This window comes from Aquarana catesbeiana, linkage group LG07, assembly GCF_042186555.1.
Source record: "Aquarana catesbeiana isolate 2022-GZ linkage group LG07, ASM4218655v1, whole genome shotgun sequence".
Classification (NCBI taxonomy): domain Eukaryota; kingdom Metazoa; phylum Chordata; class Amphibia; order Anura; family Ranidae; genus Aquarana; species Aquarana catesbeiana.
In genome coordinates this window covers 193,343,535-193,363,654 of record NC_133330.1, presented here as the reverse complement: position 1 = coordinate 193,363,654, position 20,120 = coordinate 193,343,535, and the positions used below count along the sequence as shown (strand labels likewise).

Sequence of the window (20,120 nt, the reverse complement as noted above, 5' to 3'; positions counted from 1 at the left end):
ATGTTTTACCCCCCAGCTGTTTTTAAATGTAAGTGTACGAATCTATATGAATGTTTCAATAAACTATAAGACATACGGGATTATGCTATGTGCGGTTTCTGTTTTTTATATACCGCACTAAACAACTCTGCATAACGGGTGGTGAAATTGGAAGCGGGGAGAGTTCCTCAGAAGATTCAGAGTCTGGGACTATACGAGCTCGGCGCTCGTGGGTTGAGGCGTGCGCTCATTGTCTTAAAAGTGAGTGCAACCCCCCCTCCCCCCCCCCTTCCTCCCTCCCCTTTCCCCCACCTGTGTCTCTACTTCAAACGGTATCATACCATATACCACTTGCTCTTTGTTTTCCACATATGACATACGGCATTCTCAATCAACGCCACCTGCTGTACCGTTGGACTTCCCCGTCTGGGGGGTCTCCTCTGCATATGCTGTATACCTTACAGCTGTAAGGTAAGGGGCCTGGGAACACGAAGGTGCCCCCACCTGTCAGCACACTGGTTTCTTCCTTCCCCCCCCGATTCATCAATATTTTTTATATACCCAGGATTGGCACATCTGGTGGTGGGACTGTTGTCATTTTGTTAATATTATTTTTATCTTTTCGCCAAGTGTGAGCGGGACACCAACATCAATCACTGGGATTTTTTATGGACACTTATGTATATTTATTCTGGATTTATTTTTTTCTATCAATCACGTGTATACATATATTAGCAGTTGATTATTTTATTTTATTTATATATACATGGCTTTAGTAATGTCATTGGTGAACTTTTTTATGATATTATGATAGATTTCGGATTTATGTTTCCTCTTTAGCAGACTCACATACCCCTGCACATTCTTTGCTGGTATACACTCCCAGCTTATTTTTATTTTTATTTTTCATTTTGGTTTGATCACAAGATTTTGTATACATCATCTAGGGTTGTTTGTTTGTGTGTATATTTATACATTTGTGAGCACGCTTTTATATTATTTATATTTTAGGTCATTTGTTATCTATTTGTTATCTATTTAGTGCTTTAAGCGATTAGTGTGCGTTTTAAGTGTTCTATATCTTTTCCCTGATGGCAACGGGACAAACACACCATAACCTGAGTGGGTTGGATCAATACTAATAGCTTTTACCCACTTTTTGAATCGGCTGGCATATGCTGTGTCCAAATTCGGTAGCTCTGTTCCTATGATCCGCTGTGCTGTTTTCACCACACGAAACAGGCACTTCTTATCCTCCGCCCTGCAGCTGGCATACCACACTACAGCACAGTGGAGAAGAATACACTCAATGGTACAATGATAGAAATTGACCAGCAGCCTAAGGCCCCTTTCACACGAGGCGGACTCCGCTTCCACGGAATCCGCCACGGTCCGCCGGCACTGCGGGAGATCTCTCCGTTGATCTCCGCTGAGCCGGCGGAGGACAGGTCCCTCTCTGCTCACTGAGCGGGGAGGGGCTTGTCAGGCGCCGCTGCTGCCTATGGAGAGATCGGACACGGACAGCATGTCCGTTTTCATCAGATCTCACCTAATCCGATCCGCCAGTGACGGAACCGAACGTAGAGGCATCCGTCTGCTTTTAGCAGATCGGACCGGGTCGGATGTCAGCGGACATTTTTTCCGCTGAAATCCGTCGCTCCATAGGCTAACATGGAGTGCCTGTTCAGGTCCGCCGTCAAAACGGTCCGATCGTGTGAAAGGGGCCTTAATGGCAATCCAGCCTGCTTCAGTCTCCGAAGGAAAAACAGTCTCTGCTGCGCTTTTTTCACTAGAAAAAAAGTATTTTGAGACCATGACAACTCCCTTGTAATATGCACTCCCAAAAATGTAATAGTGTCCACCCTTTCCACCTCCTCACCACTTATATAAACCGGGCAATGATAGATCTTTCTTGATCTCCTATAATCCACTATTTCTTTAGTTTTTGCCGTATTGAGTATTAAATAATTTTCTCTACACCACTCAACCAAATGTTGAATTTCCTGCCTATAAGCTGTCTCATCATTATCTTGTATGAGTCCCACTAAAGTGGTGTCATCAGCAAACTTCACTATAGTGTTAGACGCATGTATGGGAGTACAGTCGTGTGTAAACAATATAAACAAGGCTGGACTTAACACACATCCCTGTGGTAACCCTGTATTCAAAATAATAGTGTTAGACATCTGATCTCCTATTTTCACCGTTTGTGGCCTGTTTGTTAGAAAATCCATAATCCATGAGCGCAGCAATGGACATAGGCTCAAAGCTTTTAACTTTTTCACTAATTTGTCAGGAACTACTGTGTTAAATGCAGAGCTAAAATCAATGAATAACATCCTAACATATGTGTTTGGGTGTTCAAGATGTGTCAAGGCAGCATGCAATGCAATTGCAACATCTGTGCATCTATTTGCACGATAGGCAAACTGATACTTATCCAGATCAACAGGAATGCGTGCCTTAAGATGTGATAATACAAGCCTCTCAAAACATTTCATGATGATAGGAGTTTGGGCAACTGGGCGATAATCATTTAAGCATGATACCGCTGATTTTTTTTAGGTATTGGGACCATAGTAGTAGATTTAAAACAAGAAGGTACTGCAGCCTGCTTCAATGACAAATTAAAAATATCAGTAAAAAACACCTAACTGATCTGCACATCCCCTCAGTTTTATGGCCTGACACCCCGTCTGGTCCTGCTGCCTTTCTGATGTCAATCTTCCCCAAATTTGACCGGACCTCATGTATTTTTAATACCAGTAAATGGTCGTCCTCCACTAGCTCTTTACTATGGGTTTCACATGTCAAATTTTGACCCTCAAAGCGAGCAAAAAATTGGTTTAAGGTGTCAGGGAGCACTTTACAAGCCTGTGTATTCCTAGATTTAAAATCTACCATTGTTTTAATCCCCTTCCACATACTACAAGAATTTTGATTGTCAAAATAAGATTCAATGCGCTGTTTATATCTACGCTTAGCCTCCTTAATGCCTTTCTTTAATTCATTCAGAGCTTTCCTATAAGCCATAGGGTCGCCCGATCTAAAGCCCACATCCCTTGCTCTAAGCTGAGCCATTACTTTACCATCCATCCAAGGCTTTTGGTTTGGGAATACCTTAATAGTTTTTGTAACTAGGAACATCTCCATACAAAAACGAATATAAGCTAGAACGGATGAAGCATATTCTTCTAAGTCTGCATCCTGTGCAAATATATTCCAATCAGTTGATTCAAAGCACTCTTGCAGGAGTGAATTTGACTCCTCGCTTCAAACCTGTATAGTTTTAATATCTGGTTTTGTTCTACAAACAAGAGGCTTATAACATGGGATCATCATTAAAGAGGCATGATCTGATAGACCAAGATGTGGCAACAAAGTAGCTTTATATGCACTGGAAACATTTGTATATACCTGATCTAAAATATTGTTCTCACTTGTTGGAAAGTGCACATTCTTATAAAATTTAGGAAGAACCGTTTCTAGCTCCACATGGTTGAAATCGCCAGCCACAATCACAACCCCCTCTGGATGTGTATTCGGCTGAGTGTTAATAGCATCATATAATTCCTCCAGAGCCAGTTTGGAATTAACCTGTGGATTCTCTTGGTATAAAAAAAAGGTCTACATTTTAGCATAAGATATTCCAAATCAGGTGAACAATATGCCCCAACAATATTGATAGTTGTACTCCATTTATTGTTAACATATACACACAGACCACCTCCTTTAGTCTTTCCAGAGTCCGCAGTCCTATCCGCTCGATAGACAGAGCAGCCTGCCAGTGCAATGGCCTCATCAGGTTCAAGAGTTCATCCATCTTGTTTAAAAGAGATCGGCAATTACTAAGAAAAAGACTTGGCAACACAGGTCTATATGGGCGAGCTTCCAGTCTAAATCTTATACCTGCTCTCTTACCTCGTTTCTGTTTCCTATACCTCCGTTTCCTCCGGTGTCTCCCAAGAATAACATCAGCACCTCCAACAGTTCCTTTGGATGCTTTAGTGGCAGCCCCAGCACACTCAGCTAATCATGAGCTCTCCAGGGGAAGTTTTAGGCCTCATGCACACGGACGTTTTTACAGCCGCTTCATGCCCACCTAGGCATTTTTGAGCTGCAAATGGCATAGGCATTTTTAAGCTGTAAAAAAAAACCCAGGACCAGTGGGTTCTGAGAGACGTTTTGCAGCTGTAAAAACGCTCTAACCCTGATAAATGCTCAAAAACGTCGCTCACCAATGTTTTTTAACGTTTTTGATCCATTGAAAAAAAAAATTTTTTTGAAAAAAAAAAAAACGATAAAAAACGCTAAAAAAACGCTATTGCAAAAACGTTGAAAAAAGCTGAAAAAAGTTTTTTAAAAAATCACTGCAAAGCTACTGGCGTTTTCATAACATTATTTTAACATCCTGTGTGCATGAGGCCTTAGTGTGCTGCACCTCCACTGCTTAGGTTGCTTGCTTTTCCTCCAGTGCTTTTCTTGTTTTCCTGTCAGCTCTGCAGCAGCTGCCATGGCATTGATTGCAGTCTCAGCACTAGAGTTGCCACCTCATCCCTTAAAACTCGAACACATCTGAATTACACAGGTTCTGAGGCTAGTTTACTGCAGATAAGGCACCAAGTGAGTTTAATTACCACTTTAATCAGCCACAGAACCTGTGTAATTAATATGTGTTCTGGTTTAAAGGGATGAGGTGGCAACCCTACTCAGCACACTTCAGAAAGTGGCAAAGCTCCTAGCAGGGCACATATTGGGGCGGGACATGAAACCAAAGGCACTAAAGCATAGTCCTGGCCTTCCATAGTACACGCAGCATTTTCCTGCTTACATCAAATAGCCAGCAGCTCCTCTCGCTCATAGCAAACAGTCCTCCTCTCACACTGCTGTACAGAGCACCCAGCCGCTGCATCTGCATGCGTCGCCTAATAGGTCTAGAAGGATCTCAGATATCCAAGTATCAAGCCATAAACTACCTTGTTGCTGAAATTATCAGGCAAAGTGGTTCTAGTCTCTTCCTCAGCACTATACAGAGGTCTGCATCTTTGCATCTGGGTTAGAACATCATCATTCTTACATATCCAAAGTAAAGTGTTTGGAGTACCACAAGCATTGAAAATAGATTCAAGGCTGAAGAGAGACATAGAATTGGCCCTTTTTCAAGGAGAAAACAATAGGCTCTTTAGGCCTAATGGCATCAGAAGGCCATTACTGTCCATTAAAGACAATCGCAGTAGTGCGGATCAAGTTAGTCAAGGGGCTTAGATGGCTAGGACAAATCCATCGAGGGCAGAGACCGCTTTTCCAGACAGATTGCGCATCCATGGACGGAACTCCAAAGGAGTCCCTCCAGAACTAATATGTAAACTACGACCTGGTCTACATTCAACACGTTGGGGGCCCATTTTAAAGTGGACCCAGTGGCCTTAGCTATAATACATTTCAGTCGTTAGCGGGGATAGATCTAATCCTCGACTTAAACACATCAGCATTACCCACCCTCGTCTGGTGATTTGGTACATCCCATATGTATATGCTGTCATGCTGTGTCAGGAAAGAGGAAAATGTTATACTTACCTGATGGTAATTTTCCTTTCCTGATGCAAAGCATGACAGCATATAGGTTCCTCCCAAAAGGGCTTTGCAGTGATACTGTTACGCTGTGGCCTGCAGGGAGAAGACTCACTTTTGTAGTATAACCGTTCCTGGAATAGGGCAGGGGGCGGAGCCTACCCATACGTATATGCTGTTATGGTAAGTATACAATTTTCCTCTATATGAGCGTTTTTTTTTTTCTGCCTAGGGAACAGTTGTTTTTTTTTTTTTTTAAGCCTACTGTGCATGGAGCCAAATGCTTACTTTTTAATTTCTGTTCAGGGACCTGAAGATGCTACAAACATGAAAACCAGCTTCAATGAAAGACATTTACCCTTCCAAGAAGAGGAGCCAGCAAGCTTATTACCATACCTAAGGTAATTACTAACATGTATTTAGCAATGTAAGCTGGTTTATTTTGATATATGCCCTGTACACACGATCGGACATTGATCAGACATTCCGACAACAAAATCCATGGATTTTTTCCAACGGATGTTGGCTCAAACTTGTCTTGCATACACACAGTTGCACAACGTTGTCGGAAAATCCGATCGTTCTGAGCACGGTGACGTAAAACACGTACGTCGGGACTATAAATGGGGCAGTAGCCAATAGCTTTCGTCTCTTAATTTATTCTGAGCATGCGTGGCATGTTGTGCGTAGGATTTGTGTACACACGATCGGAATTTAACCGATCGAATTTTGTTGACGGAAAATTTTATATCCTGCTCTCAAACTTTGTGTGTCGGAAATTCAGACGGAAAAAGTCCGGTGGAGCTCACACACGTTCGGATTTTCCGACAACACAATCCGATCGCACTTTTTCCGTCGGAAAATCCGACCGTGTGTACAGGGCATTACTGTGTATTTTTACCAAAAAATAATTCAAAGGCTTGTATCTAAAGTGAATCTATCACAAAACTTACAATATAAAATTAGGTATATAAAAAATGTTTACAGAGAAAGGTTACTTTGGGGTTTATTTTACTAAAGGCAAAAAGGCTGTTCACTTTACAAGGGAAGTTGCAGTGTGCAAGTGAATTTGTCCCAACTTAGTAATTCATGTAGAAGGAAAATAAGCAGTATTTTTGCTTGAAGTTGATTGGATGATAGAATTTAGCAGAGCTTCACCGCATTAACAAAATTCTGGTGAAAATTCCCTTGCGTAGTTCAACTTACTTTGCAGGGTGAACAGTTTGTTTCAGCGGTCTCCAAACTGTGGCCTGGGGTCGGACGCGGCTTATTGCTTGCTTTTATCCAGCCCTTGGGGCACTATTTTATCCAAAGACACGAACAATGGTGCACAAATGAACAATGGTATTTCCTGTCACTGTCATCAACAATGGGGCACTATTCCTCCAACTGACACCATCAAAAGTGCCAAATCCTCCCACTGACATAAATGATGGGGCACAATTCCTTCCATTGACACCATTGAGAGAGCATAAGTCTTTCCATTGATACCAACCGTGGGCCACTTTTCCTCCCACTGACACCAACGAAAGGGCAAAATTCCACCTACTGACATCAACAAGGGGGCACTATTCCTCCAATTGCCTCCAACATTTGGAAACCATTCATTCCACTGACATCAATGATGGGGAGTCCTCCCACTGTCACCAAAGATAGGACATTTTTTACTCCCACTCGATACCAGGACATTTTCTTCTCCCACTGGCCCTAGTCCAGCCCTCCTAAAGTCTGAAGGACTGTAAACTGGCCCTTTGTTTAGAAAGTTTGGAGACCTCAGGTCTATTTGACTGTTGTGTAAAATTATCAAATTATCAGCAGATGCAGAGATATAGGCAGCTGATGTGCAAATTTTGATTGCTGTCACAAAAGTCAGGGGGGGGGGGTGTTGTTGTCAAGCTAAACTTTCAAAGTGTAAGATCTGTATATACATTTAGTTATCTACGGGATGCTTTATTTAAGACAAATGGACTGTTCATTTGCAAGGTAATTTTCATTTTTCAAGGGAATTTTCCCTTAGCTTGACTGTGGTGTAAATTCACTTTGCAAAGACTACCCAATCACATGCAAGGAAAAAACAAATATATATACACAAAAGTGAGTACACCCCTCACATTTTTGTAAATATTTTATTATATCTTTTCATGTGACAACACTAAAGAAATTACACTTTGCTACAATGTAAAGTAGTGAGTGTACAGCTTGTATAACAGTGTAAATTTGCTGTCCCCTCAAAATAACTCAACACACAGTCCTTAATGTCTAAACTGCTGGCAACAAAAGTGAGTACACCCCTAAGTGAAAATGTCTAATTTGGGCCCAATTAGCTATTTTCCCTCCCCAGTGACATGTGACTTGTTAGTGTTACAAGGTCTCGGGTGTGAATGGGGAGCAGGTGTGTTAAATTTGGTGTTATCGCTCTCACTCTCTCATACTGGTCACTGGAAATTCTACATGGCACCTCATGGTAAATAACTCTCTGAGGATCTGAAAAAAAGAATTGTTGCTCTACATAAAGATGGCCTAGGCTATAAGAAGATTGTCAAGACCATGAAACTGAGCTGCAGCACGGTGGCCAAGACCATACAGTGGTTTAACAGGACAGGTGCCACTCAGAACAGGCCTTGCCATGGTCAACCAAAGAAGTTATGGGCACCTGCTCAGCGTCATATCCAGAGGTTTTCTTTGGAAAATAGATGTGTGAGTGCTGCCAGCATTGCTGCAGAGGTAGAAGGGGTGGGGGGTCAGACTGTCAGTGCTCAGACCATACGCCGCACACTGCATCAAATTGATCTGCTTGGCTGTCGTCCCAGAAGGAGGCCTCTTCTAAAGATGATGCACAAGAAAGTCTGCAAAGTTTGCTGAAGACAAGCAGACTAAGGACAAGGATTACTGGAACCAGGTCCTGTGGTCTGATGAGACCAAGATAAACTTATTTGGCTCAGATGGTGTCAAGCGTGTGTGGCGGCAACCAGGTGAGGAGTACAAAGACAAGGATGGGAGGTTAGGGGGATTTTAACGGTGCCAAATACACAGAAGAAATTCCATCAGTTAAAATACAAAAAGGTTTTATTTATTGACATGATTAAAAAAAGAAAAAGATCAAACATGTAAATTCATTAAAAAGACAGGTGTTTGGTGGTCATGTTGGGCAGTCAATTCAGAGTTGACAAAGAAGACGTTGCACACTAGCCCGACATGTTTCGCAATTAGCTTCCTCAGGGGATGTGCAAGGCTTAATCGAAAACACTATACAAATGAGATATAGAGATATTATAACATACATATAGATTGTACAGTCAAATTATCATGCAAAAAGGTATACATATGGAACAATATGTGAGCTTGGTTGCCAAAACAGCCACTTACCCAGACAACTGCTAGCACCCGTAAACCACCAGGCCGGACCCTGACAGTCACCCCAAATACCCTGATTTGAGAAAATCAGTCAAGTGTGGCTATAGAGGGCAGAAGGGCGACACTAAGGGGCAAAAAATTATGATAGAATTAATAAGTAATTTAATAGATGTCTTTGACCTAGTATAAGGGACAATTGTCTAATTTTTCAAATACTTACTAAAGGAAAAATCTCCAATGGGTTCCACTAAATTGAGGGGAGGGAGCGCTAGGTGTTAGAATGTTAGGTGATGTTAGGTGATCTGAATAGCAATAAGTAGCCAATGAAGACATAGAGTGCATAAACCATGAAAAGGAACATAATCAGCGTGTGCATATCAGGCTGGACCCTGGCTTACCAATCTTACAAGCGCCACAGATTAAGAGTGTCTCCCTCCGGCTCTGGCTGAACAAACAGCCAGATAAGCCGGTTTAAATCTGACCTCCGGCGTGTGACGTCACCGGCTTGAGGTGGACGAGAAGATGCCTGTGCGCATGCGCAGGAGGCCACAAAAACCCTCAGATTACATTACAGGGGGTCCCCGACTTACGAACATCCGAGTTGCGAACAACTCCTACTTACGAACGGGGCCCGAATGACGTCACTGCTGGCCGAATCTTCCTCTCCTGAGTCTTTCCTCCGTTCCTGGCTTGGCTGCGGGTCCCCTTCGTCATTCTGCCTGCCCATCCACAGGCCTGGTATGGTCCGGTGGCCTGCCAGGCCGCTAAAACTGCCGAGGCCTTGTCCGGCCTAGTGCGGCCTAACGAAGCCTCAAGGATCCCCGGTCTTTCCTGCGCCGCTGCCCCGCGAAGGTGCACCGCGGCCGGCTGGCCGGCCTGTCTGCCTGGCCTCTGATGGCTGCTTTCCCCATCCATCTCCCTGCTGTGCCATACAGTGTACTCCTCTCTGCTGTCTCCTGTCGCTGCCGCCATAAAAATAGTGAGAGGGGAGAGCTGTGCTCGGCTGTGCTCCTGGACTCCTGTTTTGGAGGTGACAGGGTCAATAAAGAGAACCTGTCACCTCCAATTGCTATCACACAGGGAATTGTTTCCTCCTGTGTGATAGCAATAAAGTTAAGTGAAAAAAAATTAATAAAAAAAATAAAAATAAAATAAAAATATGAAATACAGTAATAATTAAATTAATAAAATAAAAAAAGTAATTAAAAAAAGTAAAGAATAAGAAAAATAATATTAAAAATAAGAAAATTATACAAAAATAAAAAAAGTAAACGACAAGCTACAAATAAATAAAAATAAAAAAAAGTGATTAAAAAGTAAAAAAATAAAAGAAACAAAACATATTTGAACTAACCACCCCTGCCATCCGGTTGCCTTTCTCTGTTGATTTGGGTTTACATCCTGTCTCTGAGACTAGATTTGCACTTAAAAAAGGTACTGTTCCGACTTACAAACAAATTCGACTTAAGAACACACCTACAGTCCCTATCTTGTTCGTAACCCAGGGACCCCCTGTACTACATTAAGAGGCCGCAACAGACTCTAATTCTAACATTCAGGAAAATATTGAAGAACATCAAGCTCTTAAGGACTTGATGGAACTTTGGGAGGAGGGACACGCCACCGACGACGACACGGTTGCTATTCCCCCACCGGCGCTGTCGATTGCTGGCGTGTCCTTCCCCCCTCCTCAATCCTTCAAACCGAAGTCCAGACTTTTTCCATTTTTAAATACTAATCCCAATATATGGGCATTTATTCAACAAACAACAAAAGCGATAGAGGACTTAAAAACCTCCTCCATTAAGACCCCCAACCTGACTCCAGAACAAATTAATGCTATTAAATCCCTGCAAACAAATTCTGAAATAATAATTAAGCCCTCTGACAAGGGTGGGAACTTGGTTATCATGGACATCTCCCAATATGTGATTATGTGCAAAAAAATTCTTACGAACCGTAATTGGTACCGCCCCATTTCAAAAACAGTGATCAATAATTTTGACGCACAATATTGTGCAATTATCTTTAGGGCTTACCACTAAGGTGTTATTGATCTCAACACCCTGAATTTTCTGAACGTTAAGGATCCGAGGATTCCTACGTTTTATGCACTACCCAAGGTGCACAAATCTTTGACGGAACCTCCCGGGCGTCCTATTATTTCAGGTTGTTCCAGCCTTACTGAAAATGCTAGCTCCCTAGTAGATAGTTACCTCCAACCCCATGTTATTGCACTCTCTTCATACATCAAAGACACTATTGACCTTTTGAGAACAATTGAAGGCATTTCCCTTCCCCCCAACACATGGTTAGTAGCCCTTGACGTAGAAAGCCTCTACAATGCCATTCCACATGATCAAGGAATCAAAGTGATACAGCAACACTTAAATGAAAGGGGTCCCTCCTTTGCCAAATATAATGCATTTGTACTGGATTTACTTGAATACATTTTGAAACACAATGTGTTCATTTTTGACTCCTTCCACTACCTCCAGGTGCAGGGGGTCGCAATGGGGACCAAATGTGCCCCCTCCTATGCGAACCTGTACCTGGGGGGGTGGGAGAAGGAGGTTCTCTCTAGAGAAGATCTAAGCCATCTTCATGATAAAATTATGGCTTAGTATCGTTTTATAGATGATGTCCTTATTTTCTGGTCCGGAACTCAAACCGAACTCAATGAATTTCTACAAATAATTTCAATTAATAATTTTAATTTAAAATTTACCATGCATTGTAGTCAGAAGAATATCAGTTTCCTGGACTTGGTCATCTCTATTGATGCACAAGGCAAACTTGATTTGTCTCTCTATAGGAAGCCCTCAGCGGGAAATACCATCCTTCATGCCCAAAGCTCGCAACCTACCTCTCTAATCACCCCCTATAGCCAGTACCTAAGGCTTAAACATAATTGCAGTAAAGACTCTGACTTTAAAACTGCAGCCAGAGATTTGTACAATAGACTGAGAATTAGAGGCTATAGCCATGTCTGTCTCAAAAAAGCCTTCAATCGGGCAAATGCAAAAAATAGAAATTCTCTGATTTTTTTCCAACAAACGAGTCATAAAGTCTGACACAGTGAGAGTCATCACTCGATATTCTAGTCAGCACCAACAAATTAGACACATACTAACCAAATTCTGGCCACTTTTACTATCAGATCCTACTGCAAGTAAATACATCAAAAATCTTCCTGAAATTACCTTCAGACGAGCTCCCTCTCTCAGGGTTCGCTTGGTTCGTAGCCACTTTGGAACTACGTCATCTTCTACAATTCAAGCTAATTGGGGTACTTTCCCCTGTGGTGCCTGTGATGTTTGCGAATATGTTGACGAAAAAACTAAATTTAAACTTCCCAATGGCAAATGGCATTCCACCCAGTCTAGGGTCACCTGCCAGACACCTGGGGTTATATATCTGGCCCAGTGTCTGTGCGGTGGCTTCTACATTGGAAAGACAAGACGACAATTTTTCAAACGAATATGAGATCACATCAAACCAATTAAAAAAACAAGATGGACACTGCCATTAGCCGGCATGTTGGTATATACCACCACTTTAATCCTCAATATATCAAATTGTTGGCACTTGAACATATCCCCATAGATTCCCGTGGTGGCAGTGTTGATCGCATCTTGCTACAGCTAGAGGCTCGGTGGATCCACGACCTCAAAGCCACATCATTTCCTGGTTTCAATGGGAGCCTTAGTTTCAAGTCCTTTCTTTAATCACAATGAATGTCAGCCCCTAGACTATCCCTCTATTGACTGTTTCTCATGTTTGGAGATCTATTCATCTCACCCATTTTTTCCTTTTTTCTCCCCTCTTTCTTCTCCCCCCCCCCCATTCCCTTTTTCTCTTAAGCTATTGTTCTTATCTTCATCAATACTTTTTATTATCATCTGATATATTATCATATTTACTGTTTATTCATAATTCTGTATTTGTTATTTAATTTTGTATATGCTATGATTCAATTTTCTTTGTTATTAATACTAGTCATACACATCCAAAAATGAGCTTGGTTTCCCATCAGAGACACTCGGCCAATCAGAGCTGTTTTGTGGTCCTGCTCTGTTGCCTTTTGCCCTTCTCTGCTTTATTCCAGTTCATCTGTGTCAGTCACCTGGTTTTCTCCCCGTTCTTTCCCATTTTGAGAAACAGGTCCTCAGTGGGTCATACGGACGCCCAGGGCTTGCCTCATCCATCCACTAGCAAGCCCAACCTTTACGCCTGGCTGCGCATGGAGACCTTCTTGATCCTAAGGTGGCATTGTGCCACCTTGGATCATACCTCAGTTTCACCATCTCTGCATGTCTCGGGCTGACGCGGAGAAGCAGGGGTTTTCACACGTTTGTCCTGTTTACTATGGATGGACCTGACCACTCCCTCTTCACGTGGCCTCTTGGGTAATGTAGTCTGAGGGTTTTTTTGGCCTCCTGCGCATGCGCACAGGCATCTTCTCGTCCGCCTCGAGCCGGTGACGTCACACGCCGGCTCGTCGGAGGTCAGATTTAAACCGGCTTATCTGGCTGTTTGTTCAGCCAGAGCCGGAGGGAGACACTCTTAATCTGTGGCGCTTGTAAGATTGGTAAGCCAGGGTCCAGCCTGATATGCACACGCTGATTTTATGTTCCTTTTCATGGTTTATGCACTCTATGTCTTCATTGGCTACTTATTGCTATTCAGATCACCTAACATAGGTTTTCTTGAACATTAGCGCTCCCTCCCCTCAATTTAGTGGAACCCATTGGAGATTTTTTTTTTCCTATTTATTTAAGTGTTTTTTCCCTTTTTTCTTTTTTGCCCTTAAACTATTTTGTATCTGATTTATTCTTAGATATCTGTCATTTTCCCCTTCATGTCCTCAACATTTTTTTATGTAGACCTTTTTTCCTTATACTTTTTCAGCCTGCTTCCTGCATTGAAATTTCTACAGTTTTAAAAAACCCTTTTAAGAGTGTCCACCCTATGGATCAATAGGCAAATATCCTTTAGTAAGTATTTGATAAATGAGACAATTGTCCCTTATACTATTCCTAGGTCAAAGACATCTATTAAATTACTTATTAATTCTATCATAATTTTTTGCCCCTTAGTGTCGCCCTTCTGCCCTCTATGGCCACACTTGACTTTCTCAAATCAGGGTATTTGGTGACTGTCAGGGTCCGGCCTGGTGGTTTACGGATGCTAGCAGTTGTCTGGGTAAGTGGCTGTTTCTGTGTCTGTTTTGGCAACCAAGCTCACATATTGTTCCATATGTATACCTTTTTGTATGATAATTTGACTGTACAATTTATATGTATGTTATAATATCTCTATATCTCATTTGTATAGTGTTTTCGATTAAGCCTTGCACATCCCCTGAGGAAGCTAATTGCGAAACATGTCGGGCTAGTGTGCAACGTCTTCTTTGTCAACTTTGAATTGACTGCCCAACATGACCACCAAACATCTGTCTTTTTAATGAATTTACATGTTTGATCTTTTTCTTTTTTTAATCATGTCAATAAATAAAAACCTTTTTGTATTTTAACTGATGGAATTTTTTCTGTGTATTTGGCACCGTTAAAATCCCCCTAACCTCCCATCCTTTCTTCCTTACATATTGGGATGAGGTGCCTATATTAGGGGTGCTGCATCATCAACTAGACCAATTTCCTGAGTACAAAGACAAGTGTGTCTTGCCTACAGTCAAGCATGGTGGTGGGAGTGCCATGGTCTGGGGCTGCATGAGTGCTGCCGACACTGGGGAGCTACAGTTCATTGAGGGAACCATGAATGCCAACATGTACTGTGACATACTGAAGCAGAGCATGAGCCCCTCCCTTTAGAGACTGGGCTGCAGGGCAGTATTCCAACATGATAACGACCCCAAACACACCTCCAAGACAATCACTGCCTTGCTAAAGAAGCTGAGGGTAAAGGTGATGGACTGGCCAAGCATGTCTCCAGACCTAAACCCTATTGAGCATCTGTGGGGCATCCTCAAACGAAAGGTGGACATGCGTAAGGTCTCTAACATCCACCAGCTCTGTGATGTCGTCATGGCGAAGTGGAAGAGGACTCCAGTGGCAACCTGTGAAGCTCTGGTGAACTCCATGCCCAAGAGGGTTAGGGCAGTGCTGGAAAATAATGGTGGCCACACAAAATATTGACACCTTGGGCCCAATTTGGACATTTTCACTTAGGGGTGTACTCACTTTTGTTGCCAGCGGTTTAGATATTAATGGCTGTGTGTTGTTGTTTTGAGGGGACAACAAATGTACACTGCTATACAAGCTGTACACTCACTACTTTACATTGTAGCAAAGTTTCATTATATATATTTTTTTTCTGCTTGTATGATGGAAATCAGCAGAGCATCGCCTCATTTACTAAGCCAAAGGAAAATTCCCTTGCAAAGTGCTCTAGCAAAGTGAACAACCGATTTGCCTTTAGTATGTAAAGCCCCATATCTCTGAATCTACTAATCATTTGACATGCGGTTTTCACTGAAGGTAACCTCTGCTTATTCATTTGTCATCAATCATAAGCTCTGATTGAATTGCCCAGGTTTGTGATTATTAATATTATGTAGCTTTTAGTAATTTGGCTAACCCTGTGACTGTGTAAATGGAAACATTGCAGAGAAAACAGGGCACCAATGCCTTCTCTGAAGGTGATATATGAACTATAAATGGAAAAACCTAATAGACTTAGCCCGCGTTTACATTGGAGTGACTTGCGATTTTACGGGTCAAATCACATGACAAGTCGCACAATATTGCCGGTAATCACACGGTTCAAATCGCTGCGCGATTGAAAAAAAATGTAAAAAACATAATGTGCATGAGCCTGTCAAAAGTTTGACCCAGATCAAACTAAAAACTATACTTTAATGCTGAAAATTAATGAAAATATGAAGATGGTAGGTGGAAAATTTTTGATACAGTGATTGGTGAATCGACTGCACTATAGAAGGATCATTTCTATTTTCAAATGATTTTTCGTTCGATCATCTAACCATCTATGGCCAGCTTTACAAGCTAAAGTTTAGGCACTTTTAGGGTGTGTGGGAACTAGTTTTGAGCTTAGAAATTTCAAGGACTCCACTCACCAACTTGCATTCTAAGGGTTTTTTTACCTACTTTTATTAAAAGGCATGTTCTTGTACAGCAGGTTTCATACTGGGGTTCTAAGGGGCAGACAAGCATAGAAAAGGAAGGTGTCAGCTAAACCTTTTCATTCAGACAGAGCTTTAGAGTGTCAGTACACAAGATGCTATTTATTTTTGACTGAACAATTGCATGTCTGTGTGTAACTAGGTTTATTGCAATACCTTTGCACACCTTGTGGATAATTCACTAAATGAAACAAATATTGAAAATAATATATATATGGAAAAGTAGTTTTTTCCTCCGGCACACTTTAGTGGATCGGAGCGGGTCGGATGTCAGCGGACATGTCACCGCTGACATCCGTCAATCCATAGACCTGAAGCATCCGTTCAGGTCCGCCTAAAAAACTGACAGGCGGACCTGAACGGTCTGCCCGTGTGAAAGGGGCCCACATATATTTGGTGAAGACCCATCCATGAACTGCAGACTTCTGGGAAAACTGGTGAGTCAATCACACAAGCAGGAAATTATGTTTCTGCGGGGTGGAGAGTACATATTCTGTGTACAGAACAACTCCTTGTAGCCATATTGCATTCCATTTATAGTAAATTACAGCAATTGCCGATTGAAAAGGAAAGTGTGTCCTTTGGCTTAACCACCTTGGCTACCAGTTTCTTCTGCAATTTTGAGTTCATCATTGGAGTAAGGAGCTCTGGGTAATGAGAAGTTATTTTCCGTGGTTGCCATCCAATAATGCTATGCTATACAACCCACTTGCTGACGATAAGGGTCAGTGTGTTTGGGTGATGGTGATGGGCTTCTTCTCCCTCTATATTTACAGAAATCTTCTATGAATTGATTTTGACTGCTTCAAAAAAAGGAAAACTTTTTTTCTATGGACTCTTTAATCATGGTCTTCCTATAGCGCTACATTTATATCCCACATATCTTTTATTGTATCCAACAATATTGTGACAGCTGCTTATCTTATTTTTTCTATTATAGTGCAACAAGTTTAATTTGTATATTTTGCCATAACGGGAAATCATTTTACCGACATTTCCATTTTCAGTTGGTTGATATCAGTTATTTTGGTACCTTATGTTGATTGCACACATTAAAATGTAGTCAAATCATGCTAAATGTTTGCCTATGTACAAAATCTAAGTACTTCACCTCTGAGATACCTATCAATTCCTTATCATAACAAATGTACATGTACCCAGGTCATTGAACATTACAGCATCAAACCCACAAATACCTCAGCAGGAGCTTCCGCTGGAAAACAATGGAACTGATCATTCGCATCTAATGGTAAATCATATATCTGGAAAATATGTGAGTAGTTACTGACCTCCACAACACAGAAACATAATTGCTTTGCTAGAAATCAATTTGTAAAACCCACAGAAAAAATATGAATGCTCTCTGAATTGCACACACAAAAAATGAAGAGCTAAAATTTGTTCATGCCTTTGTTGGGTGTGAGTGATGCTAACTTTTCACCAGGTCTTATCAAATGAAAATACATAGAGGATAAGTTTTACTATTTTATTAATTGATCCACAGAAAAAAATATGAACGTTCTCTGAATTACAGACACAAAAAAAATAGGAGGTGAAATGTGTTATGCCCTATACACATGACCGGACTTTCCAGCAGACAAGGTCCAACGGTCTTCCCGATGGACTTTCGGCGGACTTCCGACGGACTTTCCAAATGAACGGACTCGCACACACACGACCGGACTTTCCGGCAGAATAGGTCCGACAGTCTTCCCGACGGACTTTTGACAGAGTTACGGCGGACTTCCGAACGAACGGACATGCCAACACACGGAATAAAGTCCGTTCATTTTGAACGTGATGAGATACGACGGGACTAGAAAAGGAAGTCAATCTTGTCGATTTTATTGGCGAGATTAACACCTTGTGAGCCCCGTCGCAGAGCATACCAGGCCCTCGGGTCCGAATAAACGGCGTGGGGTCACCCCAAAATCCACACCAGACCCTTATCCAAGCATGCAGCCAGGCCGGTCAGGAAAGCTGGTGGGGACGAGCGAGCACCCCCCCTCCTGAACCATACCAGGCTGCATGCCCTCAACATTGGGGGGTGGGTGCTTTGGGGAAGGGGCTCCACCACCCCAAAGCACCTTGTCCCCATGTTGTCCTCCCGGCAACCCTGGCCGTTGGTTGTCGGGGTGTGCGGGCGGGGGGCTTATCGGAATCCGGGAGCCCCCTTTAATAAGGGGGCCCCCAGATCCCGGCCCCCCTTCCCTATGTGAATGAGTATGGGGTACATCGCACCCCACCCATTCACCTGAGGAAAAAAGTGTCAATAAAAAGCACACTAGACAGGTTTTTAAAGTAATTTATTAGGCAGCTCCGGGGGTCTTCTTCCGACTGTGGGGGTCTCTTCCAACTTCTCCGGCCTCTTCTCCGCTCTCCGGTTCTTCTCCCGCTCTCCGGTTCTTCTGCCGGACTCCTCCGCTATCTCCTGCTCTTTTGCCGCTCTCTTGCTAGCGGTGGCCCGGTCTTCTCCATCGACTTCTTCCCTCTTCTCTTCTTCCGATGTTGACACGACGCTCTCTCCCGCTGTAATGCTGTGTTCACGGTGCGCAACGACTTATATAAGCATGGAGCATGGTCAACGGGTGATGTCCCCTGGTGACCCCGCCCCTTATGATGTCACAGTCCCGGGGCATGCTGGGACTGTGCCGTCATAAGGGGCGGGGTCACCACCCAGTGACCTCGCCCCATGCCTATATAAGTCGTTGCGCACTGTGAACACAGCATTACAGCGCAAGAGAGCGTCGTGTCAACATCGGAAGAAGAGAAGAGGGAAGAAGACGATGGAGAAGACCGGGCCACTGCTAGCAAGAGAGCGGCAAAAGAGCAGAAAATAGCAGAGGAGCCCAGCAGAAGAACCGGAGAGCGGGAGAAGAACCGGAGAGCGGGAGAAGAAGCCGGACAGAGCAGAGAAGTCGGAAGAGACCCCGAAGTCGGAAGAAGACCCCCGGAGCTGCCTAATAAGTTACTTTAAAAACCTGTATAGTGTGTTTTTTTAATTGACACTTTTTCCCCCAAATGAATGGGTAGGGGTACGATGTACCCCATACTCATTCACACAGGGCGGGGGGTCAGGATCTGGGGGCCCCCTTATTAAAGGGGGCTCCCGGATTCCAATAAGCCCGCAGACCCCGACAACCAACGGCCAGGGTTGTTGGGAAGAGGCCCTTGTCCTCATCAACATGGGGACAAGGTGCTTTGGGGTGGGGGGGTCGCAGGGCACCCCCCTTCCCCAAAGCACCCACCCCCCATCCATACCAGACCTAAGGAACATTGTCACCTCTTTCTCGCGCTCGCTGTAATAGGAAAATATGTTTTTCCTAATGCAGCGAGCGCGAGATGTATAGTACCCTGTCGCTGAGATAGGATCGCGCAGGAAACATTCTCACGGGCAGGTGCTATAGCTGCCCTTGCATTGTATTTGGTCCGTCGGACCAGCATACAGACGAACGGGCTTCCCGATAGGAACTGGGTCCGGCGGAGTTCCGGCGGGAAGATTTGAAACATGTTTCAAATCTAAAGTTCGTCGGATTTTCGACCGAAAAGGTCAGTCGGAAGTTCGATGAAGCCCACACACGGTCGGATTGTCTGACGGATTCGGTCCATCGGACCAGTCCGGTCGAAAAGTCCACTCGTGTGTACAGGGCATTAGGCTCAGAATCTTCTGTGCAGAATAAAATCTATAAGCTTTGTTTCTGTTTAATTTTGTAAAGGAGTCTGCCAGTGCTACAGACCTGATAAAAAATAGTGTCACTGAGATGGTAGTAACCACCCAAGAAGAAGAGCTGATGGACTTATTGCCATGTTCAAGGTGAGTTCCAACATGTATTCTGTCAATATGCTTTTATTTGGTAAGATATACGGTATATTGTTATCAAATGCTTTTTTGCTTAGCTCACCTACCTGCTTTTTATAATCAAAATTAATATATGTATACAGGTCATTGAACAGTACAGCATTAAATATACAAATACCCAAGCCACCACTGATCAAGAACAAAACTGATAAATCGCATTTATTGGTAAATATATTCATTTCAAACATATCT

General features: G+C 42.9%; 1 protein-coding gene across 1 annotated transcript in view; it reads left to right on the top strand.

Annotated features, from left to right (window-relative positions):
* The window catches only part of AKNAD1 (AKNA domain containing 1), a 211,139-nt gene that overhangs the window by 103,873 nt on the left and 87,146 nt on the right, over nt 1–20,120 (top strand). Inside the window, exons 6-9 of the mRNA XM_073592935.1 lie at nt 5,857–5,951; nt 17,231–17,318; nt 19,786–19,883; nt 20,012–20,093. Coding sequence (XP_073449036.1) covers nt 5,857–5,951; nt 17,231–17,318; nt 19,786–19,883; nt 20,012–20,093 — 363 coding nt within the window. The remainder of the gene's footprint in view (nt 1–5,856; nt 5,952–17,230; nt 17,319–19,785; nt 19,884–20,011; nt 20,094–20,120) is intronic.